The 26,438-nt window shown below is 39.1% G+C and overlaps 1 protein-coding gene across 2 annotated transcripts in view; it reads right to left on the bottom strand.

Moving 5' to 3' along the window:
• Positions 1-525: 525 nt before the first annotated feature.
• Positions 526-26,438, bottom strand: part of TBC1D8 (TBC1 domain family member 8) — a 139,421-nt gene continuing 113,508 nt past the window's right edge. For both annotated transcript variants that reach the window (XM_007501140.3, XM_001369738.4), the window contains exons 7-20: positions 24,981-25,175; positions 22,363-22,533; positions 19,196-19,346; positions 16,478-16,692; positions 14,780-14,897; positions 10,970-11,255; positions 9,248-9,377; positions 9,009-9,107; positions 8,671-8,739; positions 4,908-5,148; positions 4,436-4,501; positions 2,924-3,013; positions 2,277-2,374; positions 526-1,647 (exon numbers count right to left, since the gene is read on the bottom strand). In XM_007501140.3, the coding sequence (XP_007501202.2) occupies positions 1,210-1,647; positions 2,277-2,374; positions 2,924-3,013; positions 4,436-4,501; positions 4,908-5,148; positions 8,671-8,739; positions 9,009-9,107; positions 9,248-9,377; positions 10,970-11,255; positions 14,780-14,897; positions 16,478-16,692; positions 19,196-19,346; positions 22,363-22,533; positions 24,981-25,175 (2,367 nt within the window). In that variant the 3' untranslated portion in view covers positions 526-1,209. The remainder of the gene's footprint in view (positions 1,648-2,276; positions 2,375-2,923; positions 3,014-4,435; positions 4,502-4,907; positions 5,149-8,670; positions 8,740-9,008; positions 9,108-9,247; positions 9,378-10,969; positions 11,256-14,779; positions 14,898-16,477; positions 16,693-19,195; positions 19,347-22,362; positions 22,534-24,980; positions 25,176-26,438) is intronic.

Genomic DNA, 26,438 nt, shown 5'->3' with positions numbered 1-26,438 from the left:
GCTTGGCCACAGCAGAGCATGACTGCAGTGAATGGAGAAGGGACCAGAGGATGTTGGTTGCTGGGATTCGTGTGTGTTTTGATGAAGGATAGTTAATGAGTTGTGCATCTGGTTGTAGCGAACATCTGCAGTTGTTTTATGACTTGTAAAATCCAGAAACAACTAGTGTTAATAATCTCTCGTCATGTAATTGGGACGACTGTTTTCTCGTTTCCTCACACCTGAAGATACAGCTTGAGGTCTGTTATTCTAGGAGGTGATAATTTCTCTTGCGAGTCATAAAACTATGTAAAATTCCATTGTATCAGAATGATAGTTTCTTTATGCTCCTGATATAGAGGTGAAATAGTGTATTTAAAGTATGCCCTAAATGAGGTTTTTTTCCAAATATAAGACTTATTTGGCCAAGTAAGCTGGCCCAAGTTTTAGCCAAGGTCTTTTGAGTTCCCAAATTTTAGGTTTGTGTGAGTGTTTAAAGGCTTGACTATGAATAATGTTCAAGTAACTTAAAAGAAAACCAGCAAGTCAATATAAAAGAATATTATTAAAAACCGCTTTTGGGGACCAACAACATCAAAAGCATGGTTTGTACACTTTTTTTGGTAAGACATACAAATTGAATACAACCAAAAATATTAAAACAGTTTCAATTACCAGCATTGAAACAGGTTTTTTTCAGGATTAGTGCAAAAGAAAAAAAGAAGCCATTTGCAAACAGTAGCTCTTAAACCTGGACTTGAATTAGTCCCCATCCCAAAACACCCCAAATCTCATTGAGTAAAATTTTTTACATTCATGGGGGGGGGTCTTTTTAAAAAATCTGTTTAGGAGGTAATGACCATCAGTAAACTGAAACGAAACTGTAGTTTAAACATTGGGAGACAAATCGGGCATGGCCTGCTTTGTTTTGTCTTCAGGGTCTTTAGCTAGAATTGGTTTGAGATTTGGTGAAGAAAGTAATGGCTTCTGTCCAAGTCCTTTAAGTAAAATTTAATAGTTCCTTGCCTCCCGTCATTTGGTTGCTGTCTGTCAAGATTCTTCTCCATAGCCCCTCAAGTTTGTAAAACTTAACTCAGCTGACATTTAGACAGTGCTCACTATTATAAAGAACGCACTAAGCAACTCAGAAGCAGCCTTGTTTGCCAACATGTGCTTTGGTATCGCATCTTCCAGTGTACTCAGCAGAATGGTGAATTGTGCTACTGGCCTTTACTCAGACTGGCGGCTCATTTCATTGGTTTTGAGACTATACTGATTGATCTTGGCATTTTCAAGTTTAGATTTTATGTCTAGTGGCTTTTCAAAGAAGTTTACTAGTGACTGTTCCGTTAAAAGTGATGCTAAAATATGTTCAAGGGAAACCGTCCAATCCCCTTCAGTCATAGTTAAAGCTTGGGAATATCTCTGAGGCATCTTCCCCACATCAGTAAAAACTGAGTCCTGGTCAGAGGTGGAAGCAGACCCTTCTGTTTGTATATCCTCCATATACTCATCTGAGCAGCTTCCTGAACTGCTGCTCCTCTGCCCCACTTCTCCTATTTGCAGTAACAAAGTAGTTACTGTGGCGATAGCTTGATAGAGGTCATTTTCCTCTGGATCTTCATGAAACATACTATAAAGAGTTTTGCAGAACTGGATAAATTCTCTCTGGGGAAAAAAAAACATCATTAGTATTCATTTTCCAGTAAAGAATCTTAATAGTGGCTATTTATGTTTCTAAAAGGAATAAAAAATCAAATGGCAAATTAAAATTGAGGATTATATATATGATTGCATGGGGCCATGGAATTCACATAAAACAAGATTGCCAGGTTTGAAAGTCACAAGAAATCTGAGTGTAGATTCAAGACTGTCCAACACTGAGCAGTCACTTAATGTTTTGAATTTTGGAAGGCCTATTGAATCCTTCAAAAATTAACTTGAGGCCTTTCCCAACATTGTAGGACCTTTTGGAAGAGGTTTACCTTACTGACATTGCCTTAAACTGTCCCAGCGACTTGTACTAGGCCACAAGATGTAGTAACTTCAGTAGCGGTTACTTAAGATGAAGTTGTAATTGTCCTTTCGCTGTATTCAATTGTGTCCTGAAAGTGGTCCCGAGCTCTTGAAACCTAGGCCAGCAGAACAGTCCGGGCCATGTCCTCCTACTAAGCTAGAAAGACTTCTAGCACTTTACTGGCCTTGACTGGATTATCAGAACTGAGGCAATGTGCCATATGTGGGACTAAATGTACAGCTAAATTTAAGAGTTTTTGTTTGTATGCATGAATAATTACCTGGCTCATTTTCGGCAATTCTTTTTCAGTTTTGTCTTTTTCTTTGGCTAAATCCTTAAGCATTTGTTTCAGCTGCTTTTGATAATCAATAGTATCACCTTGGGACAGAGGAAAAACAGTGATAAAACCAAAGCCATAAAAGCAGAGAGAAAGAAATTAATGGCTAAGAATATGGGGCAACCATAACTTTTTCAGTTTTATTCCAAAGACTTTCTAATGTTCATGGGATTCCCACGTATATACTAATCACTTAAGATGGGTCTGGGGGAATCCCAGAGGGAGAAGGGAGGAACAGGATGCAATTGTTAATGACTTCAATGCAATTTGGAACTTGAGGACCTCTGACTACACTTCTAGATAAGAGATACTGCTATGACTAACAGCTTTTCATTTTTCTCCCCTTCCCACATAGTTATAGAGAACAAGGACCTGGGATGACAAGCTTTGTATTTTGTGGGGGGGTGAGGAGAGATGGCATGATAGTAGGGAGAAGGCAGCCATTATTCAGTACTGCCTGACTGGGAATCTTTTTACCTCCAGGAGGTTTTGCAAAAGTGGCAATAAGTAGGTCAGGTCAGGGCATAGAATGCAATTCCAATATATGTCATACCAAAACAGAAAACTTAAAGATTAAAACCAATACATGCCATTTGACTTCCCAAAGACCAGAGGTCTTGAAGTTGACAGCAGTGGGTTCTTTAATGGTGATTGACTATCTTTGTCATTTTCAGTGAGAGCTACAAAAGAAAAAAATTGAACATTTAAATTCTCATTCAATTTTCTTTAAAAGACATTTGTGTTTTTATTGCAATTTAATGATGGGACATCTAGGGTAGTTTTGATTCATGTAATCTGGAAAAAATAGCATCTTAAAATCCACATTACTCAATTTTTTAGGTCAATATTTACAATCTCTAAGGTTTGGCAATTTACCTCAGTCTGATTAAGTGGTCACATCTCCACAAGGTGGCACTGAAGCCTGAATTACCATTGTTTTAGCCATCACCTTCTGTCCTAAGACTCATACGGAATATTGGTTCTAATACAGAAAATGGTCAGGGCTATGCAATTGGAGTTAAGTAACTTGCCCAGGATCACACAGCTAGTTTTTGAGACCAGAGTCAAACCTGGATCCTTACATATCTAGGCCTAAATCTTAGATATCTTGCATATCTAGATCTGGCCACTGTGCTATTTTTAGATGCCCAGCAATGTGTTTTTCTAATCAGCTGTTTGTAAATGTATATTGCCAAATATATCATAGATCTTAGGTCTAAATTTGGAAAGGGCCCTGAGAGTTTACCTAGTCTTAGCCCTATTTTAGATGGAGAAATGAAGGCAGAGAGTAGAGCATCAATGACTTGTTTTAAAGTAGTAAGTAGCAGTTTTAATTTTAACTGATCCAGTTTCAGCACTCTTCTAAAAGATACTAAGCCATTTCCTTTACTACTACCAAGTTTTAGGAAAAACTACAGTTTCCAAAGGAGTTCTCAACTTTGTGTTATGGACTTCTAAAATATTGCCTTTAAATGCAGAGAAACAACAATTACAAATGAAACCAGTTATATTAAAATGATTATCAAAACATTTTGAGAACAAGATCCTGGACCCCAGCTTAAGTACTTCTGCCCCAAGGGAATGAAAATATACTTTTGTCCTAAAAGTTTTATGGATGGTGTTTTATGACACCTAGAGAATAAGGAAAAGTAAACCAGAGCTACAGCTGACCTAGTTTGCTATATGACCTATGGCCAGTCACAACCTGCCTGTGGCTTTAAATTTCCTGTAAAATAAGGTTAACATTGATAACACAGCATATAAGGATTGTGATTTCAAAAGAGAAGTCTGTAAAGTCCTTTGCAAAATTTTTTTCTGAAGTTTGGTTAAAACCTAAAGAGGAACTTTGTTATAAATATAGGCCAGCTTGGGGCAGAAAAGCAAGATATCAGCAGGCTTAGCCCCAAAGACCCCATTTGATCATAGTAGGCTTTATAAAATTAGGAAAATGTGCCTTTAAAAAAATCTCCCCCTACCCCAAGACTTTGAAAGAAGCACAATTCAAATTTGTAATATGTTACTCCATCTTTCAGATTTACAATAATGTGAAATGCCTATATCTGGGCAGATTAAAGACAGGTTTTCTGCTCACTATATCTTACCAGGAGGGAGATGAAGCCTATAAAGAAGTTTTATTTTTTCATTCATTTCTCCATTATACATAACATCTGCAAAGAGAAGTAGAAAATGTGTTATACAATATTCCCATCATAGAGAGAAAAATAGTTCACTCGTTTTTCTTTTTTAAAAGTTTACATTGATTTTAGTTGAACAAATCTTTGCAAGATAATTCTCGGCCTTCTCCTGTCTGATCTTTTAGGCAAAAGGGCTAGATTGAAACCTCTTAACAAATGAAAACAGTATTTAATTAGAAACAAGCTCATCAGTACACATGAGCTCTAAAATCTGGGTGTTCCCTTTACCTCACCCTGCTGTAGTCTTCAATAATGAAGCTTCTACTTTAAAAGCTGTCTTTGAACTAGCCAAGTGAATAGAAAGGTGATATCACTCCAACCATATTTTCCGTTTGGTTTTCACAAGTAATTTCTGCAAAGACTAATAATGTAGGATTACCTAAGCAGATAGCAAATCCTTTGAATGCAATAAGGTGATCCATGTTTTCATCCAGGAGGCGAAAGGTTCTTTCAGCCAGGATCTCAGTGTGGGCACCACATGTCCATGGAGAGACGAGCTTGTAAAGATTAGTGAACTGTTGTGCATCTATTAGATACTGTTCAGCATATGGTCTGTTGGGATCGTGGTGCTGAAATGCAGGACTTGTCTGTTCCCAGTAACAGCTTATCATATGTTCTCTCTTCAAAAAAAAAAAAAGTTAACTATAAAGATGAGTCACAAGAGCAGAAGTCTCTAGGAGCCAAGGGCCAGGTGAATCATTCACAGCTTGCCCAATTTTATTTTGGGGGGAGGAGATAAGTTCACAGAAGGGTGGCATCTTGGAAATCTCATGGCACCTGAATTCAAAAGACTTGAAGGCCAATCCTGCTGTGCCACTTAACAGCTCAAAGAAGTGACTTGCATATTGAGAAAAACATTTGAAATCAGGTTTGGGTACTCTTTAACAGACATCAAGAGGCTTCAACATACGTACTGATACTCCTACAAACATCCTAACCTCCCAGTTATTCAACTTGCATATGTCTCCTATTTTACTGCATTCTCCCATAGCCATGCACAAAGGTAGTCCGTCATTCTTCCCATCTTGCCTTCCCTCACAAATGTATAACTTCTATGACCATAATCTGTTATCCACCTCTTCACAATGCCACATGCTGGACACTTTGCCCACACCATGACCTTCAATACCTTAACTCCTCCATCACCCCTACATTAGCTACACTTTTTGTGAACCAGTTCTACTCTACAGTACCCTCCCCCTTTGGGTCCCTTGGCCTGTCATCTTACAACTATTCTTGCCTTGCCAAGCCTCATTCTTGGATCATTCCCACCATCTATGCTATATACACAAGCTGCTGCAAGAGGAAATCACAAAACCGATCAGATCTACTATGAATTTGTTACATTACCTCACCTGGGCCCTCAATGCTATAAAGCAACCCATTTATGCTTCCTTGACTCCCTACACTACAGTGGTTTTTCCAAATTTTTCTATCCTTCAAACCTCCTGATTCTCAGGTGATGAGCTTCCTTTACTAAAAAATTTGAGCCCATTTGTCAAGAGCTGCTTCCTCTTCCCCCTCCTCATCTTATGTCGCCCATGCCTTCTGCCACCATCACCGTTACCTTATGGCGAAGTGCCTAACATAATAAAAGCTTACCTAATTACTCCTGTCTCCCCTGCAGAGGTGGGTGCCCTTCTTGCCAAGGCATACTCCTCTACAAGCACAGTTGACCACATTCCCTCCAATCTTCCACACTCCCGTTATCCCTACTCTTTAATCTCCACTACCTACAAATGCCAGTGTTCTCGCCCCATCTTTAAAAACTCCACTTGATTCCTCCCACCCAACTATTGTATCATATCCCTCCCTCTTGTGGATAAACTTGGGAAGGCCTGCAAAGGCCTCCACTTCATTCCCTCTCACCTTAACTAGTCTGGCTTTTGAGCTCATCATTCAATTAAAACATGTAAGTTACTAAACCCTTCTTAAGCCAGTCTGATGGCCTTTTTTCTCATTCCTATGAACCCCCTAAACGGTCTCTGACACTTGTTCAGCCTCTCTTCTTCTCTCTTGGTATTTGTGACATTTGTTACATGTTCTGTTTCTCCTATCTGGCCACTCTAGTCTTGCTCCATCTTCAAGTCATGCCTGCTAATATGGATATATCCTCTGGGCCTCCTGACCCTGAGCCCTCTTTTTTCTTCTCTCTCTCTGCTATTTTCTTGGGTTATCTCAGCAGCAGCCATGGATCCAATTAGGTCTATGTTGGATATCAAGTTTTCTTATCTAGCCCTTTCCTTTGCCTTCTTCCAGTCTTGCATCTCCAATTGCCCATTGAGTATCTTGAACTAGATGTCCTATAAACACCTTAAACTCAACATGCCCCAAACAGAATTCATCTTTCCTCTAAACCCTCCCCATTTCCACACTTCCCTCTTAAGCATCTTTTTACTTAGCCAGGCTCACAGCCGAGGTAGGGGGTAGCCTTAGCTATTCTTTCCCTGTCACCTCCAGGATGAAGTATATACAAGTCTGACGTTCAAAGCTTTTCACAACAGCCCTCTCTTCTAGTCATCTTACATCTCGTTACCCTGCCCCCCCATGTACATTGGCAGCAGGGACACAGGGTCCCCTTATTGCTCTTGCCTGGAATGCACTTTCCACATCTCAGCCTCCTGACTTTTACAGGAAGCTTTAACAGACCCTCCAAATTTGGTGCATTCTCCACTGATAATTTCAGATTTATCATATCTATATCTTTTTGTGTACATTGTTTACACATTGTCTTCCTTATTAGACTGAGCTAAAAGCTGGGACTATCTTTTACATTACTTTGTATCCCCACCACTTAAGTTCCTGGCACAGAGGAGGTTCTTAATAAATAGCTACTATCTGACTGGTAACATTAAAACTTTCTACAGGGTTATGAAGAGGAGTACAAAAATATATAGAATCACCTAGGTGATGAATAGAGAGTAGCTGACCTGGAGTCAGGAAGACCTGAGTGCAAATATGGCCTCTGGGCAGGTCACTTAAGTGCATCCATTTCCTCATCTTTAAAATGGGGGGTTGGGGGGGAGTCGGTCATAATAGTACTTCATTCACAGTGTCATTAAAAGTATAAAACGTTATAATATTCATAAAACATTTTGTAAACCTTAAAAGTGCTAGTCATCATGAATGGGAGCTATTATTGGGCAACAGAACTGTACAACTTCTATACAAAAACATGTTTCCTCAAAGCAATTTGCACAAGGGCTACTATCTTTACTACAACCTACCTAATTCTTAGTACCAGTAAGATCATGGACAAGTCCCATTTCTGTGCCTCTTTCCCTTGAAAACCTTTTCTGACTTATTTATTATTATTCCCTAAGAAATAGCTGCTTTCCGGATACAAAATTCAGTGGAGCACAATTCATTGGTGTGAAATGGAGTACTCCAAAGTGAATGTTCCTATTAATGTTTGGGTGAAAAAAATAAAACAAAACAAAAAAAGGCTTTAAAAGTAAAAATCTTTGCTAGAAATCTTCCTAAAATGTACTTGAAGAATATATTGAACACAGTCAGATCTGTCAAAGTCATAACCATTGATGATTCTACTCTGCTGAGCCATAGGCCCCAACACCTGTCAAGGTAGGCCAGGCTGTTTACCTCTACATTAAATGATGTCAGACGCTGTGAGTTTTTTCATTTTTATGTCTCTTTTTCATGGATTCCCTCCCAGTGGTCTGTCAGAGGTCATTTCCTGCTATCCTTTCTATGCCACCCTTTTCCTAATTAATATACTGCATTTCACCCATGTGTTAGAAATCCAGACAACCAAACCTGTTAAAATTCTGCTTAAAATTAGAGCTGCCAAAATGTGAATGAAGTATTTATCACATAAACTTTATTACATCTATTTTGTCAAATCAGAAGCCTTTTATTATTACTGACTGCAGCTCTGGTCTCCCAGTCTGGGTGGGGAGAAGGATGGAGGTTCCCTAGGTGAGTTGTCACTGAACCTATAGTCCCAGTTAAAATCCTACCTCTTCCTACAGTCCCCAAGTTTAGAGTACTCCATAATTAGGTTATCGGTATATGTCACAAAAAACTAAATGGAAATAGCAAAAGGACCAGGAAGACTTCTGGCAACAGTTTGTCATATAATTATGAAACAATTTAAATTTTACTTTATAACTCAATGTTCATACCTTGAATAAGTCATAGAGTTCCTCTAAATCTTCTGGGAGAATTGATACTTCTGGAATAACAACCCGGAGCTTACAGAGAGGAAAAAACAGTATGGAGTGAATATCTGCTTTGGTATATAGAGAAGACCGTGTAATTGTTGGTCACTTGGAAAGTCTGAAGAATTGGGCTCACTAATGCATAAAAGGTTGCAATGCAAACTTCCCTTCATCAAAATCACTCCTACATGGTGGTGACATTGCAGAGTGATCCAGTATTTCTAGAAAGTAACTGTGGAATGTCACCATAATTCTGATTCCTGTCCTATGTCCAGCTCCATACTGGGAAGCACTTCACTTACAACATTCTGTTTTGTTGTATCCTCATGACCTTGGAGAACTCGGATCCTGTGTTTGCAACGCATATGTTCAATCAGTTCCACCGACTGGTCTCCGAATTTCTGCAGCAAGACATGAATTTGAAAAATATCTTCAAATATAGAAGAGCAAATGCAAACTGTCTTCAGTGAATTTTAAGTGCAAAATCCATTCTTCTTTTAAAAAAAAATCCAGGGTAGACTAGACAGGTGATCCTGCTTACCTCATAGGAGTCCCGAATTAGGTCGGCTATCTCTGTCACAGGGAAAGGTTCCTGATCATCAGAGAAAAAGGTATGGTGATTTCCAACTGGTAGTCCAGGGCTTTCTTCATTCTTAACATGATCCAGGAACCTAAACAGAACCATCAAACCACTCAAAGACATGCTCCACACATCCTGATAGCAACTTCTTGCTTTTTATAATGCTTAGTTCTAGTGGCAAAGTTACAATTTTTTGGTGATGAAATAAATCCTATTAAAAATAGCAATACATCATTATTACATACTTAATGATTGAAACAAAAAAGATAGCTTTCAACTTGCAAAGAGAGAAAGCATTTTACAGATTTTAAAAGATACTAAGACTACTTAAAAAGCAAACCTGCAGGGAAATTTTTTCATTTGAAATCAGAAATGCAGCTGACTAATTCTGAGTGGAAGCTTACATCAATTTTTTTTAAAGAAAAGGCCTTTTACTGAATCACAAAAAATATTAAACTATTTTGTGATTCTAATCCAATAAAGTCTAATAATCTCAGTGAATTCTCTCAAGCCTAAATGAGACATGGATTGTGTGAAAGATCTGCTATCTAGGATAGTAATTCTTTTCATTATTATTCATATGTTAACAATAGAATATTAGTAATGAAATGTATTTTCTGCTCACACCAGTAAGCTCACCTGTGTAAGAAAAAACCCAACAGTTAAATGTAAAGTGCTTTCACACGGATCTCATTTGATCTTCACTAATAACTGGAATAGCCAGGGATGGGCACTTCAACTCCCATTTTACAGAAAAAGAAACAGATACCGTGTGGTCAAATGATTTGTCCACGTCAAGACTAAAACCTTGCTGTTTGGATTCTGAAGTCTAGCAACCAAATCATAACTACCACATTGCCTCCTGTACAGAAACAGTACGCCTAGAACTTGAGTTCAGATGTTAGGCCTTTTTTTTCTCCTTTGCTTCACATGGTTCTAAAATATGGTGTGTAGGTTTGTTGTTGTTTTTTAAACACTTGCCTTCTATCTGTCATCAATTTTAAGAAGAGTGGCCAGGGTACCACAGCTAGGAAATGTCTGAGGCCACATATGAACTCGGGTCCTCCTGACTCCAGGCCTGGTGCTCTATCCACTATTCTAAAAGGCTTTTGGATCAAGGTTGAGGGCTAGAGAAGTCAGTATAGAACTATGCACTTGAACATTATTTCAGAAAGTGGCTAAGACCCTTAGCCTTATAAAGCCCTTCACAATGTAAGGGATGTGTCCAAGGAAGGGGAAACTCCCATCTTTAGACTTGTAGAAGTCGAAGAGTGAGAGTAGTGTTCCACATAAACTAATGCTGAAAGAAGGCAGTGGCAGGGTGAAATCAGGTAGCTGCCCTCCCCCTTATTGGTTAGGATGCTACCAGCATACCTTTATTTTATTTTTTTTTAACTCTTCACTTCTGTCTTAGAATCAGTATTGAATGGCAATGAATGGGTTAAGTGACTTGCCCAGGGTCACACAGCTAGGAAGTGTCTGAGGCCAGATTTGAGTCCAGGACCTCCTGTCTCTAGGCCTGGCTCTCAATCCACTGAGCCACTAGCTGCCCCCCAACAGCATACCTTTAGCATCTCCTCAAACAGCTTTCCAACATGACAGATGTAATGGAACTTTCTCCCTGTGACAGTCTGTGTTCGGGCCAACTCTCAAACTCATGGTCTGACAGGGAAGGTCACCAACCTGCTAAGGATCATCAAGGCTTGGCCATCGTCTTTACTGCCGCACAGCTCCATTGCATTTGCTTCTAGTACTGCTAACCCCAGCTGGAAGATGGCTTTGATCCCATCATAGAAGAAACAGTCCACAACGTTCACGGCACTTTCTAGGGGCATTATGCTGAGGAACAGGGTCAGGAACCAGGAGAGGGAAATGGAAGCCAGAGTGGATAGATCCTTCATGTGTTCAGCCAGTTCTGGAAGTCTCTCTCTTATGAGTTCCTCAAAGACTGACTGGTCTACTTGAGCCCCTGAAACAAACAGCAGTCAGAATCATAAGAAAAGGGAGGGAATAAGCATTTATAGAGTGCCTATACTTGCCAGATATCACTCTAAGTGCTTTACAAATAACTCACAACATCTCTGTGAGGTATGTGCTATTGTTATCTCCATTCTACAGTCGAGCAAACAGAGGTTATGTGAATGGTCAGCCCAGTATCACAGCTTGAAAATGTCTGAAACCACTTTGAACCCGGGTCTTCCTAAGCATAGGCCCAGTCTTCTATCCACTGAACCAACTTGCCTTTCATAAGAGAGAAGTCGCGAGGGCCATTTTTCTTCATCTGGTTCTACTGCCACAAAATTAATTACCAAGGCTGGTAAGTCCCTGTGAAGAGGTTAGAAGTTCCCCGCCTGCCCAGACCACATCTCCAGTCATAAACCAACTCCTGGTTTCCACTATATAGCTAATAGCTTTGCATTCCTGAATTCCCCACATCCTCCTTTTTGTTCACCCCAATTATCCAGAAAGAACACCAATCTCCCAAATGTCCTGAAATCCCCTAAGTAAACAAAATATTTCTCCCATCAGGGAAGATCAATTATTCAATCAATAATTAAGCAATTTTTTAAACTAAACTAATTCTACCCACTACAAATTTCATTTCTCGACAAAAAAAAAAAAGAGGAAACTTGAGGTAGCCGCTAGATATGGCGCCATATATAATACTTCGTACTTATGGCCCCCCCACCTCTGTACCAAGGAAGGAAGTGGGTTGTTTCATTATCTGTCCTCTAGGACAAAGAATGCTTTTGTGTCAGATCTGAGTTCATGTACCTTTCAGGGTTTTATTTTATTTTTAAATTTTATTTGTTGTTATTTACATAAGAATTCCCAAGTATTTACCTCCCTCATCTCCCCACACCAGAAAAAGCATCAGTTCATAAGAAACCATATACATAACTATATTGTTCATGTTTCTTTTTATCAGTTCCCTTCCTGGAGGTGAACACTTACAGATAATTCTTCAAATATTAATTCTCTAGATGTATATACATCTTGGTTCTACTCATTTTGCTTTTCATAATTGCAGGTATCTCCTTCCAAGGTTTTTAAAAATTAATTTGCTTGTCATTCCTTATGGTGTAGTAGTATTCCATGACAGTCATATACCACAATTTGTTCAACCATTCCCCAGCTGATGGACATCCCCTCAATTTCCAGTTCTTTGCTACCACAGACAGAGCTGCTATGAATACTTTAGAGTTTTTGTTTGCATAATTATCATCATCATCTATCCTGCCTGCCTACCTTCTTCATATCTGCAGCTGCAACCTCACCTCAGTGTGAGAAAAATGAAGAGCTGCCAATTATATTATTTTGATCAACAAAAAATACTCAACCAGATAGAATTAAAGACTAAATGAAAATTTAGCCTCTAGTGTGAAATATCTACTTTGTCTACAGTCAACATTCAATCAAGATTTTTGATCTGTATCTCTTAAATTGAGTTGCTTTAAAAAAAAAAAACTGTAGAAAGCAGAACCAGAAGGGAAGTTTAACCTTGGAAAGAGAAACAACTTTGAAAGACTTAAGAGCTCTGATCAATGCAGTGTCCAACCACAATTCTAGAAGATTCATGATGAAACATGCCACCCTTCTCCTTTCCTGACAGAGGAGATAAAAAAAATTAGAGTACAGATCGAAGCCTGCCTTTCTTTCTTTCTTTCTTTCTTTCTTTCTTTCTTTCTTTCTTTCTTTCTTTCTTTCTTTCTTTCTTTCTTTCTTTCTTTCTTTCTTTCTTTCTTTCTTTCTTTCTTTCTTTCTTTCTTTCTTTCTTTCTCTTTCTTCCTTTCTTTCTTTCTTTCTCTTTATAAATTAGAGCTAATGCAGGAATTTGTTTATTTAACAATAAGAGAAGGTAAATTTTCCTTCATTTTAAAAATGAAAACTTTTTAACTTGTATGTATATAGGGATTACTATTGCAAATAGAACACATCAAGAAGCATGTCCTCTAATTTTTGGCAGGCCCTACAACTGTTAAGTCATTTTCAGTCACATCTTACTATTTGTGACCCCATTTGAGGTTTTCTTGTGTGAATCTTAAAAACTACTCAGACTGTACCTTAGAAGATTTGGTCTAGCTATTCCCTTATTGTAACAATGGAGATACTTGGTCTAACAAGAATCAGGAATGTATTGGGAACTTGGAAATTACTCCACCCTACTCATACAGTGCCTTAGGGGAAGACAAAGTTGTAAACTCCTGATTGAACAATGAAAGTCCCTAACTCATACCTTATAGTAAAGCTAGAACCTTAAGATAGGTCTATTTTTAGATCTAATACAAAAAGATGTTAAGTACCTGTAAAGGTTAAATTAATCACAAAAAGGTCAAGTAACTTACAAAAGCAAGCTTAACAAAGAGGTGTGAAGTACTCAGAAGATATAATCTAACCAGAGAAGGTGAGAACCAAAGAAGATGAGAACTAAGAATGGGCAGTCCTGGAAAAAAGCTTCTACTGTGATTGGTGGATGTGAAAGTTTAGGGGAGGTGACATAAGAGAAATTTTTCTTTAAAAGGAAGGGTAAAACAGTTGAGGCTAATTTCAGTTCGGAGTGGAAGAACCCAGCTTGGAGACGGTATTATGGTGAATTTGATAAAGACTGACTCGCTCTCCCTTAGGCTCAGGGAGGCCACTTTGGCCTAGGCCTTTAACTACTGCTTGGCTCAGCCTGAGCCAGAGCAGTTAAAATTAATTAATTCATTCTCTCTCTCTCTCTCTCTCTCTCTCTCTCTCTCTCTCTCTCTCTCTCTCTCTCTCTCTCTATCTATCTATCTATCTCTCTCTCTCTCTCTCTCTCTCTCTCTTCCTCTCTCTCCTTCCCTTAATTCCTTCTTTATTAATTAAAATCTCCATAAATCCCAGCTGACTTGGGTATTTTTCATATTTGGGAATTTCCCATGGTGATCACTTACTTAGATTTTAAGTCAAAACACTAAAATTATCCTTACAATTTTGGCAATTATACTTGGCAAAAGTATTGGTTGGATTGGTTTGCTATTTCCTTCACCAGCCCATTTTGCAGATGAAGAAACTGAAGCAAACTGGGTTAAATGAGTTGCCCAGGGTCACACAGCTAGGAAATGTCCAAGATCACATTTGATTTTAAGAAAAGAAGTCTTCCTAACTCCAGGCCCAGCACTCTATCCACTGTGCCATCTAGCTGCCCTAGCAGAAATAGAAAGATACTTAATCATCTAAATCACAGTCTTTAAACTAAGAAAAAAAATGGATCACTGCAGGTTGCATACTAACTTAGAAAACCATAAATTAGGATTATCTATGTAATACTATATTTTTATTGATTTTTCTAAACATTCCCCAATTACACTATCATCATTTTCTAGCCCTACAGGGAGTTTTGCAGGTGTATTCATTTGATAGTTCTGAACTAATTGATCAAACTTTTTAGCTATTCTGGATCTGCTGACTTTACACCAACACAGTATTGATTCTCAGGTACAGTAGAAAATGAAGCCATTTATTTACCTATTACTCGATGATTGAAGTAATCTGGTAACATCCGCTCACACACAGCAACCAGCAGCCAAAAGGCTTCTTCCTCTTTGGCATACAGGAGTAACACAGACGTCAGGATGTTCATTGACTGCACAGAGTTCAAAGAGAAGGAAGAGGTTACCGACCACTCGTTTTAGCATATTCATTCATGAAACGTATCGTAGCTGCCATAGACAGGGCAGCGGATGAGGCAGACAGTGAGCCCTTGTAGAGTGACAATCGGGCATGGGAATACAAGACATGAATGCAGAAATATAATGTACAATATGACACTTTAAGTTGGTCACAGAGTTGCAAAACAAAGTCATGGACCTTGGAGGAAAGGGCAGCACTTAGACTAGATTTCAGAGGACGTTAGGAATCCAGACAAGGAGGAAAGAAGCTACTCCAGACACAAGGAATGGCACTGGCAAAGGTATGATGGTGATGGGGAACTATTGGAGGGCCGTGTATTTATTAAGTTTCCAGTATGTGCTAAGTCATCATCATTGATTAAACACCTGCTCTATGCAAGGAGCTGTGCAAAGCACTTTACATTATAGTCTCTCATTTGATTTTCACTTTATAGATAAGGAGACCTTGGCAGACAGGGGATAAATGGCTTGCTCAGGGTCAAATGGGGAGACCTGATTTTCTACAATCAGGCCTGACTTCAGGCCCCATGCTTTGTCCACGGGCCATCTAGTGGCCTCCAATGGGAAATAATAAGCTTCGTTTAAGGTAGAAAGTGATTGAAAGGTTTAGATATAAATATACCTATACCTCAAAAGGCCCTGCATGCCAAGAGGAATTTAAATTTTTTGATTCACACAAACTGAGAGCCAAAGAAAATTTCTGAGCAGATCAAAGCATAGTATGAAAGAGACACTGCATGAGGAGACAAGGGAAAAGTAAAAGAGCATAAGCAAGGCCAGTACACTGTTCTAGGCACATGGGCAAAGTGCCTTATGAATGCTTATTAAATGGTGTCACTGGTGACATATTAAGTCACAGGGGTTAGAACATGCCAAAAGAAACTAGCCAAGTAGATGCATATAAAATAGACACACCAAGCTGTTGCATCGGATTAGGGCAGATCACCATAAGTCAGGCCTGGCTACAGAGATCCCCATTTATTGTGCAGACAGCTTAAAATCCAAGGGCCACTGCAGTTTGATCCAAACTGTCCAGTGGCGGTGCACAGCCTTGTCCAGATTTTAATTCCTCCTAATGTTACTTATTTCTTAGAAAGGAAGTTTAAACACTTTCAATTTTTGAGCTCCACTAACTTGTCTACAACCTGGAGTTGTTTTTGCTGCTCGGTTTTCATGCAGCTCATTCATGAAATCCTGAATATTCATGATTGTCCATGTGCTTCTCCTTACAACCACTGTCTCCCTGCACAATTTACTTACTTCTCAACACATATCCAACTACTATACATGCTGTCAGGTATAGAATTCCATGCGAGAATTGCCAGCCCCATTTTATGGGCAGTAAAGTTGAGGCAGAGGAGGAGGGCATGAACTCGGCTGGGGTCAGAGAGTAAGTTAGCCACTCATGACGCTTCATCTTCCCAATCTCTCTTCATTTTATACATTTCAAGGACTGGGACAAAGAAAAGATGATTTTCCCTGGAGAACGAACACATGAGGGTTTGCTTTATCCTCTCTCTTATCATGACTCTACCTGGCAGTATCCAATCTTGGGGTTCCGGTGAGCGTAGGCGGTCAGTACCCTCCTCAAGGCGGCGATTCCCGTTTCGTTCTGGAAGGCTGGGTGCTCTGGGAGAGAGCGGTGCAAATCCCGCTCTATCTCCTCGGTTACTAGGCAACATTTGCCCATTGACTCCTCTACCAGATTCCCATAGTAACCGGGATGAGAGGCAAGATCGGTTACAGCATCTGAGGATTTTTAAACAATACACATGCAAAGGGAATTAAGAATTATTTCCAGGACAGTGCCACCATGGGAGTTATATTTGTCAGAGAATATCTGTGTTATCTGGTTTTAGAAATTAAAAGCATTTTAAGAGTTAAAACATCTTGTTATTATAATAAAAATAGTTTGGGCCTTATCTATCTCCTCAAAGGGTCTTGGGGACCTCCAGATCAAAACTTTTCATAATGACACTAAGATATTTTTGTTCTTAATACAATAAATTATCAGGAGCTATAACCCACAAAAAAGCTCTTTTTGGGGGATCTTCAATAATTTTCAAAAGTATAAAGGGGCATTGAGACCAAAAAGTTTAAGAACCATTGCTCTAATTCATATAATACTTAATGAGCACCTACTATGTGCAGGTGCTTTGCCAAGATAGCATTAGTTATAATAACTTACTTCTGAAGGGACCTACAAATAAAATCCTTTGTAAAGCTTAATATCATACAAACTTAAGTAACCATTACCTACTAGAATGCAAACTCCATGAAGGCAGACAGCATGTCTTTTCTAAATTTGATATCTCCCCTGACACCCAGCAGGATGCTCTGCCCACAATAGGTGCTCTATAAATATTTGATCCACATTCATTCATTCGGTAATCATAAAAGCACCTTCAAAATGGCCTACATGAAGCATTTGAGGTTGTCTTAATGATCTAGGAAGAGCAGTAGATTTCATCAGAGAATGAAAGGACCACATAGCTATAAAATGAGATTCTTTATTTTTTGTGTGTCATGGACTCTCTGTAGTCTGGTGAAGCCCATGGACCCCTTTGCAGAGTAACACTTTTACATGTATTATATATATTATTTACATTCTTTAATAAAATGCATACTCAATTAAAGAGAAAAGAATATAGTTCATATTGAAAATAAACAGCATTTATGAAAAAACTTCAAAATATAATAATATATAAAATATATGTTATGCATATATGACAAAATTACAAAGGAAATAACAGTTTTGGGGGAAATGTTTTTCCTAGTTTAAGGACCTCCTTTCCATAACCTATCCATGGACCCATGTTAAAATCTCGGCCTTAGCACTCATCTAGTTCAAGATCTTCATTTTAAGATGAAGAATCTGAGGCCGAGAGTGGTTCAGTGAGAAGGTCTCACACCTAGCTAGTAGCGTTGCCTGGACTAGATCCTAAATCTGTTAATCCGGTGGTATTCCCACTATACCACGCTGCTTCCTATTTGAAAACAGGAAGAGATATCTCTGACTCTTAAAGAATGGAGCCTAGAACTCTTTAACTTGCCATATCAGATGCCTCACACACAAGTGTGAGTCTGTGGGCACAGGAAATACACTGTGACCAAAATAATGCGCAAACCTGTCAGAAGCATCTGTGGGGTTTTTGTTAAGCAATACCAGGTGCTTTGGGAAGCAGGGCTGAGCCACTAGAGGAAATAAATGGGTAAAAGGGTTAGGGCCAAGTTCTTTCCCATTTACTCTATGCCTCCTGGCTTAGCCCAACCTCTCGGCATTAAAGGCACATTTATAGTTAGCACATTAATTTCCAAATGGTACATGTATTTAAACATCCATCTCTAGTTCTGTTCATAGTCCTTAGGGGGATAATCCTAATATCTAGATGAAAAATCATGCTAAGAACTCTTCTTCACCTTATAAATATAGCCTAAAATGGCTAAATGAGACATTTTACGTGAATGAATTCCCTCAGGGGGGAATGAGATGGTCCCTCAAGTGTGACAAGAAGCAATAGAAAAGAAGAGGGCATCTAAGCCAGCAAGAACAAGAGAGGTAGGAGCAGAGGACAAGCTTCAAAGACTTCACAGTTTTGTCTAGGGTGGGTCCTAGATGCCTGCAGCTGGGGAGAAACGGCGCACTGAGGTATTTTTGGCATACAGCTGCAAACAGCAGCAGCAGCAGCTCTGTGCTGTGGACTTCATAGGAGATCTTTGGCTTCTTTGTTTATTTTAACAGGACTCCCTTCACTGAGGCCAAACATTAGCCCAGGAGTCAGGAGATCTAGATGCCCAATTCTACCTCTAGCATATGATGGAAAACTTGAGACAAAGAACAACCTTTCCGGGCCTCAGTTTCCTTATTGGTGTAATAATGGATTGGACTTGGATGATATCAAATTGGGTCACTTACAGAGTCAACATTTTATATGAAGCCACTTCCTTCCTAAGAGATTTGTTAATGTAGGTATAACTAGAATAGACAGAAAATCTTCTAGTGTATAGATCTTAGATAATCTTATAGTTGAGAAAAGACTCGAAATCCTTTAGGGATTTGCCCAAAGTCAGAAAAAAAAAATGTTCAGGCTTAAGAAGTCCTTAATGTTTGAGATTCCACAATGAAAACCCAAGTATGGCTGACTCCGCTGGAACCAGAAAAATTCCTCCGACCTTGACCTCCATTCATAAATAATGTTCCAAACTAACATTTGGTTAAAGATACAAGAGAAACAGCAAAATAAATATTTACCTGAAAACAGGAGCCAGAGTTTCCCCCGTAAAGATTCAGGGATTCCCATGGCAACAAGCTTGCGAATCTTTTCTGTACGAAACATACACACTGTTCTGCCATATTCCACAAAATGGTCGCTCCATAGACTTGCTTTGATTTGTTCCCTTGACTAGAAACCATAACATGCACATTTCAGGTATGGCACACACCATCCACACACGCCCACCATGTTTTTTTTTAGAGCACAGGATAAAATAGAAGAGGAAGTTCATTGAGAAGCCAACAATTACAGGCAATTAAACCTCAGTGGCAAAGCTTAACAAGAGGAACAAGATTTCCTACCAAAGTACCTCGTGACAATGATTGCAGGCTGAGGACTTAATGCTGCAACAGCTGCCAGAAGAGACCATGGCAATCTCCTCTGAAAGCATCAGAGCACAGAACAGTCTCCTTTTGTCTGCTCTCGTTACTGGGTGGCCCTGGGTAGGCAGGCAGGAAAGAGAGAGACCTTCTCCTGCCCCCCTTTTTTGTTTTAGGATTTGGAAGATAGGCAGGAATAAAGGAAATTACATGAACTCAAGAAATTTTCCACTTCCATTATCTGAAAAAAAATCAACAGAAATCAGACAGAAATCAACCTCCTTATTCAGGGGTCAGTTATTTTACACAGCCTCTCCTGTGGTCCTCCTGTCTGTTAACCTTCAGGACATCACTGAGAATAGTGTATGGAGTGGGTTGGGGAGGGGAGGGTGAAGGAAGAAAAGCTCAATCTGGGTATTTCTTAGCAATCCTTCATGAATTAAAGTTGTGGTGGGGAAAAAATTGGAGCCAGTTACTAAGATGAGGTTTAGGGAATAATTAAGAGCTGGCCAAAGCTATTTAAAAATCTCAGGACCATAAGGTTCACGCATTGCAAGATCATCGTGTTCTTATTTATCATCAACAATGCTAGTACCTGAAAGATCTATATTTTAACTATGCAGAGTCTTAGAACTGGTAAAGTTCTCAGAGACCATCTAATCCAACTCCCTCATTTTATATATGAGGAAATGCAGGTCCAGAGAGGAAGAATTGCCCACGTAACAGGTAATAAGCATCAACAGAGAAATAGTTATTTCCTTTTTTTTTATTATTTTTACTCTCTATCTTAGTATCAGTTCTAATACAGAAGAGCAGTAAGAGCTAGACAATTAGGGTTTAAATGTCTTTCCCAGGATCACACAGCTAGGAAGTGTCTAAGGCGATATTTGAACCCCAATTCCCTCTATTCAAGGGCTGGTATTTTATCCACTGCGCCACCTACCTTCCCCATAGTCTTTATTTCAGTTCTGAAACAATTTGTAGTGGAATAAGAATGCTGCCTATTAGTTAAACAATGGCTTGTGCTCAGGAGAAAAAAATTCTAAGGTAAAGGACATTAGAAAGCTTAGATGAGGTTTTCTTTATGAACAGGTTAGAAGACAAATTTGGTCCCAATCAAAAAAAAAGATGGCTGATATTGATAGCTGGTCTTTATGGAAGATTATGAAGTCCCCAATGAACTTTCAGATTTTTAATAGAGTAGTTTATTCCATTCAGAGAAGGTTTTCCAATCTTTTCCGTCCAATCAGAAACTGTAGAACATTGGGCACCATTTTGGCTGAGAAGACAACATGAAAATGGTAAGTGATGAGGCCCATCCTACCTTTCCATCCCTTACTCCTGATTTTATCAGAGAAATGGTATGGAGATGAGGCAGACAACATCTTACTCTGCAAACTAGGCAAATGACACAGCCTGAAGGATTGGAAGTAAGATCACAAATAAAGAGGACTTCAAAGTCTACCTACTCTACTTTAAGGTGGGGACACTAAGGGCTAAAGAAACAGTGATTTGCCCAAGATCACACAGGTGGTAAGAACAACTAATGCAAAGGTTCTTAGGAAAGTTTAAAGCAATGCCATCATCTTTAAGAAGATAAACCAATATGGGCACTTTCTCTTGTCATATCTTAGGGAGCATGGAGCATGCCTTGGGCAGCTTCCATGTTTGAACATGGAGTAACCAAAAAAATGCTGTGAAATTGGGAACAGCGATTTGGATGGCAGACTTGTGGCCTTCTAATGACTAGCACACAGAGGTACAGAGTAAATATTAGCCCATAATAAGCTATTAAGAAAACTATTTTTTGGGCTCATTACTCTCTAAGCCAAATCCAACAGTTAGCCTATCTGGGTTAAAGCATGGGGGCAAAAAAGATCTCAGGGCAGCTAGGTGGTTCAACAGACAGAGCACCAGGCCTGGAGTCAAAAGGACCTGGGTTCAAACATGGCCTCAGACACTTCCTCGCTATGTGACTAGGCAAGTTACTTAACCTCATTTGCCTAGCTCTTACTCTTCTGTCTTAGAATTGTTACTAAGATGGAAGGTATGGATTTTTTTTTTAAAGCATAAGGGCTACAAAGGACTTTAAAAGACTGTCTGCCCTTTGATCCAGCCATAGCACTGCTGGGTTTGTACCCCAAAGAGATAATAAGGAAAAAGACTTGTACAAGAATATTCATAGCTGCGCTCTTTGTGGTGGCCAAAAATTGGAAAACGAGGGGATGCCCTTCAACTGGGGAATGGCTGAACAAATTGTGGTATATGTTGGTGATGGAATACTATTGTGCTAAAAGGAATAATAAAGTGGAGGAATTCCATGGAGATTGGAACGACCTCCAGGAAGTGATGCAGAGCGAAAGGAGCAGAACCAGGAGAACATTGTGCCAGAGACGGATACACTGTGGTACAATCGAACGTAATCGACTCCTCCATTAGTGTCAATGCAATTATCCAGAACAACTCAAAGGGGCTTATGAGAAAAAAAACATGATCCACATTCAGAGGAAGAACTGTAGGAGTAGAAACACAGAAGAAAAACAACTGCTTGATCACATGGCTCAATGGAGACATGACTGGGGATGTAGACTCTAAGTGATCACTCTATTGGAAATATTAATAATATGGAAATGAGTTTTGATCAATGATACATGTAAAAACTAGCTGAATTGCTCATTGGCTACAGGAGGGGGGAGGGAGGAAGGGAGGGAAAGAACATGAATCATGTAACCATGGAAAAATATTCTGTTAATTAAATAAAATTTTAAATAAATAAATAAAAATAAAAGCATGGGGGCTAGAGAAAGAAGGTGAATTGTACCTACCATTCTGGAATCTGGGCTCTGGATTCCAGACTGATGGAAGACAGCTATCAAGGCCTCAGAATTTGGCAGAGGGCTAGATTCTTTGTCAACCTTGTTACCATTGGGAGACATTTTGAGAGTCCCAAAGTTTGAATCATTGCACATACTTGTTGACTGAAAAAGAGCAGACGTCTGAAAAGGAAAAATGGAGGGATTTGATTCTTGATTAAGGCTGTGGAGTTGCTTTGGGCTTCCCACCAACACATAACAGACAACTACAATTTTAAAAGCTACCTAGCCAGCTGTGGTTTGAGAGACTAGACTAATACACCAAGGAATTAAATACATCAAGGCTTTGCCTTTTCAATGGAATTGTACACCCTGAGGTTTTATTTTGGTTCTTAACAGGACACACACAAGGCAGAGGTGCCAAAACAAAAAGTCTGACATCTTTTGTGACTTTTCTTTTGAAAAAAGGAAAAAGCAGGTAACTTTGCAAAGACAACATAGATGTATCTCCAAACATTGCTTCTAAAAGGAAAATTTCATGCCAACCTTTTTTTCTATTCCTATCTATTCTAAAATGGATATAAGCTCTTTTGTGGGGGTGGGAGGAGCAGGAGAAGGAGGGTTGTTTTACTAATCTTGTCTATCCACTGTGGGTCCTACTGGAAAGGAAAAAGAAAAGAGGAGGTTAAAGGAGGGTAGAAGCTAGAAACGGGGAGAGCTAGAAACTGGGGTAGCCAAAGAGACCTCTGTGGGTCTGCCTCTTGGGCAGTAATATTGTCCCTGACATCTGGATACTTAGTGCAGTGGCTCACCAACATCCTCTCTCCTCCTTTCCGCCCCAACCTTTGCTCTCATCTGCTGATTTATATAACCCTCAGGGATTCTTTGAAGAATCTGAAGCAAAAATTCTATGCTGGGCAGGATGAATCTACAGAGGCTAAATGCATTATAGAATACTGTTTGTGTTTTGGCTCAAGCCTGTGACTTCGTGGACATAGGAAATTAATTCCCAGTGAGGAAACTCACTACACCCAGAAAAAGACTTTTAGGAGATGGCTTTTGAGCTGAGCTTTGAAGGAAACTAGGAGAGATCAAGGTCAGGATCGAGTGCATTCTAACTCGGGGGACAACTTGTGCAAAATCACAAGAGAGAGGAGATAAAACATCATGGATGAGAAGAGGAAGCAGGTCAGTTTGGCAGGCCCACACAAAGAATGTATGAAGACTGGAAAGGTAGTTTGGAGGCAAGTTGTAAGAGGCTTTAAATGCCTGACTATGGGGTTTGTGTTAGAGCCTGAGGGTTAGAGGAAATCATTCTAACATACAATGAGTCCTTTTCCAAAAGCCTTTGGGAAATCCTTATCTGAAATTCTGAGAGCAATTGGCAGAAGGGGGTGGAAGAATCAGACAAATATCTAGAGCTTAAATAGTCCATCAACAACCAACCAAAAAACTTGAAACGGATACCCTAAAGAAGGCATTCTATAATGCACTGAGTTTTTTTTTATCCTTACCTTCTGTTTTAGAATCAATACTATGTATTATTAAAGTAGCAAGGGCTAGACAATTGGGTTTAAGTGACTTTCCCACAGTCACAGCTAGGAAGTATGTGAGGTCAAATTTAAACCCAGGATCTCCCCCTCTTTATCCACTGAGCCATCTCACTGCCCCTAATACATTGAGTTTTATAAGTTAACCTTTATCTAGCTTAGACTTTTAGTTTCAAATTCTCCAAACCCTCTTGGGAGAATTATAGACAAACAAGTTCGCTCATTTCTGTGGCCTGCCCCCTGCTAGATATCGGGTGGGTTGAAGGAATGGAATAAAATGAAGAGTAAAAGAAAATAAATTATTAGGAGTCTAACTTTATATAGAGAGAAGATGAATAGGGAAGGAATAATAAACCCACCTCCCACCAATTACCATGTTACTTATTTCCATAACATCTACTTCTCTTCCCTGCAATCTGTTCTGGAAAATGCATTGTGTTTCTCATTCCTATCAGATGAGAGCTGAACCCCAGTCAAGGCTCCTCTCCTGTGCCTGGCAATAAATACATCAGGAGTGCTATTCAATAGCAGCACTATAATTTGTCTGCATTCTTAATTCATCAACAGGTCTCAGTAATTATAAGGCACCAGCAATCTTGGCTTTGGAGTCAAGTGACAATCATTTCTGTATCTTGCACAGAGAAATCTCGTGATAGCTTATGTGGGCAGAGGGAGAAAGCAAACCCAACAGCCTGCTAGGCACATCCTCCCATAGAATCCAATAAATATCCTCACCTAGACCCTCCACCCGAAAGGTCAAAGTGCCCTTTTTTGTTTTCCACATTACACAGAATTTCTAGAAAATCTTAATTTTTGTAGTCTTGGAATCAACTTTTAAACAAAAAAAGGAAGTGTTAATAATTGTAATTTCTGAGTATGTCACATAAACTAGGTGTATATAGAAATATAATTATTACATATATATTGCATATTATACACACACATCTGTAGATGTCTATGTAGAGACATATATATATATAAATATGCATAGATATTTGAGCCAAGATCTCCAAACATGCCATACACACACACACACACACGTGTGTCATATATACATGTTAGATATCCGAAGCATCATACCGTGTCTTCATTTCTCAAGGTCTTGTAATGTGCCGCGCTGTTGGCATGAACCTGTTTCAGCCTCATGAGCAGGTTTTCCACCAAACTCTCTCTATCCTTGAGTTCAATGAACTGAAAGGCCATCTTACTCCTTATACTGATAATGATGGGATTAGGAAGGAGGCTGGTGTCTTCCATTTTCTCTATGCTCACTACCTGTTTTAAAAAAAAATGGACACATGCCAAAATATGAGGGAAAAGAAAGTCGTTTTATTGAACATTCAGAAAAAAATGAGAAACAGAAAGGTAGCTGCAACAAAAGCATCTGCGTAAGGGCGGCGAGGTGGTTCAGTGGATAGAGAGTCAGGCTTAGAGAAGAAAGATCCTGGGTGGTCCAAATCGGACCTCTGAGGCACTTCCCAACTGAGTCACTTAACCCCCATAGCCCAGCCCTTACCACTCTTCTGCCTTGGAACTAACACACAGTATTGATTCTAAGACAGAAAATAAGGTTTTGGGGTTTGTTTGTTTTTAAGTGTCTGAGAGTAAAGGTTTTCCCTGTCTTCCTATCTTCGGGTGTTGGTTAAAGAATCACCAGGACCCATATTATTTCAGTAAGATCATTAAAAAATAATAAAAATTTTAAAAAATAAATAAAAAGACAAAAATATATAAATATAAATATAACAATAAATAATAAAATACATATAAATAATAATAATGATAAATTTTAAAAGGAGGTGAATTTAAGCAAACCTCAGAGAATGCAAGATGGTATCCAAGAGTTGACTTGCCAAATCCTTTTTTAATTTTCTTCACCTTAGTCAGACCTGTGATTTAATTAACATAGGATACTCCCAAGTCAAGAAAATTCAGATCAGCTGCTGGTCTGCAAATTATAATCTAAGAGTTGCCCAGGGCACTGAGAAATGAGATGACTGGCCTGGTACTGAGCCAGTATGAATCAGCCCCAGTACATAAGCCTCAGTCATTCACTCTTCTGTTCACTCTTCCATGCTGCCTCTCAGCCAAATCTTAATCTCTCTGATTATTTTGAGTGTTCTTGTTGTTGCTATGAATAGGAAATAATTACGACCACATCATTATTATCACATGTTTAGCACTATTTTTAGAAAAGCTCATTGGGCTTCTCACACACACATACACACACACACACACATCTATCTTCCATATTCTTACATCATCATTCAGGAAACATCTGGCCTCGGTGAGATGTCCCTGATGTGTTATAGTTTCTGCTTCCATTGTTGCTAGGACATATTTCAAGTTTATTCTTGTCTTTCTTTGACCTTGCACTTGCTACCTGGACCACAGGTATCACCTTCAATTTATAGAAGGGGAAACTGAGGCAGGGGTGAACTAAATAACCTGAGGTCACTCAATCAGCTGCTTTAAATCTGGGGGATAAACCTAGATTTTAAAATTTTCCTATCTTTGCTGTTTCCACTAGAAAAAAAA

This window comes from Monodelphis domestica, chromosome 8, assembly GCF_027887165.1.
Source record: "Monodelphis domestica isolate mMonDom1 chromosome 8, mMonDom1.pri, whole genome shotgun sequence".
Classification (NCBI taxonomy): Eukaryota; Metazoa; Chordata; class Mammalia; order Didelphimorphia; family Didelphidae; genus Monodelphis; species Monodelphis domestica.
The sequence above is the reverse complement of the archived record's forward strand: the minus strand, read 5'-3'. Positions and strand labels throughout refer to the sequence as shown.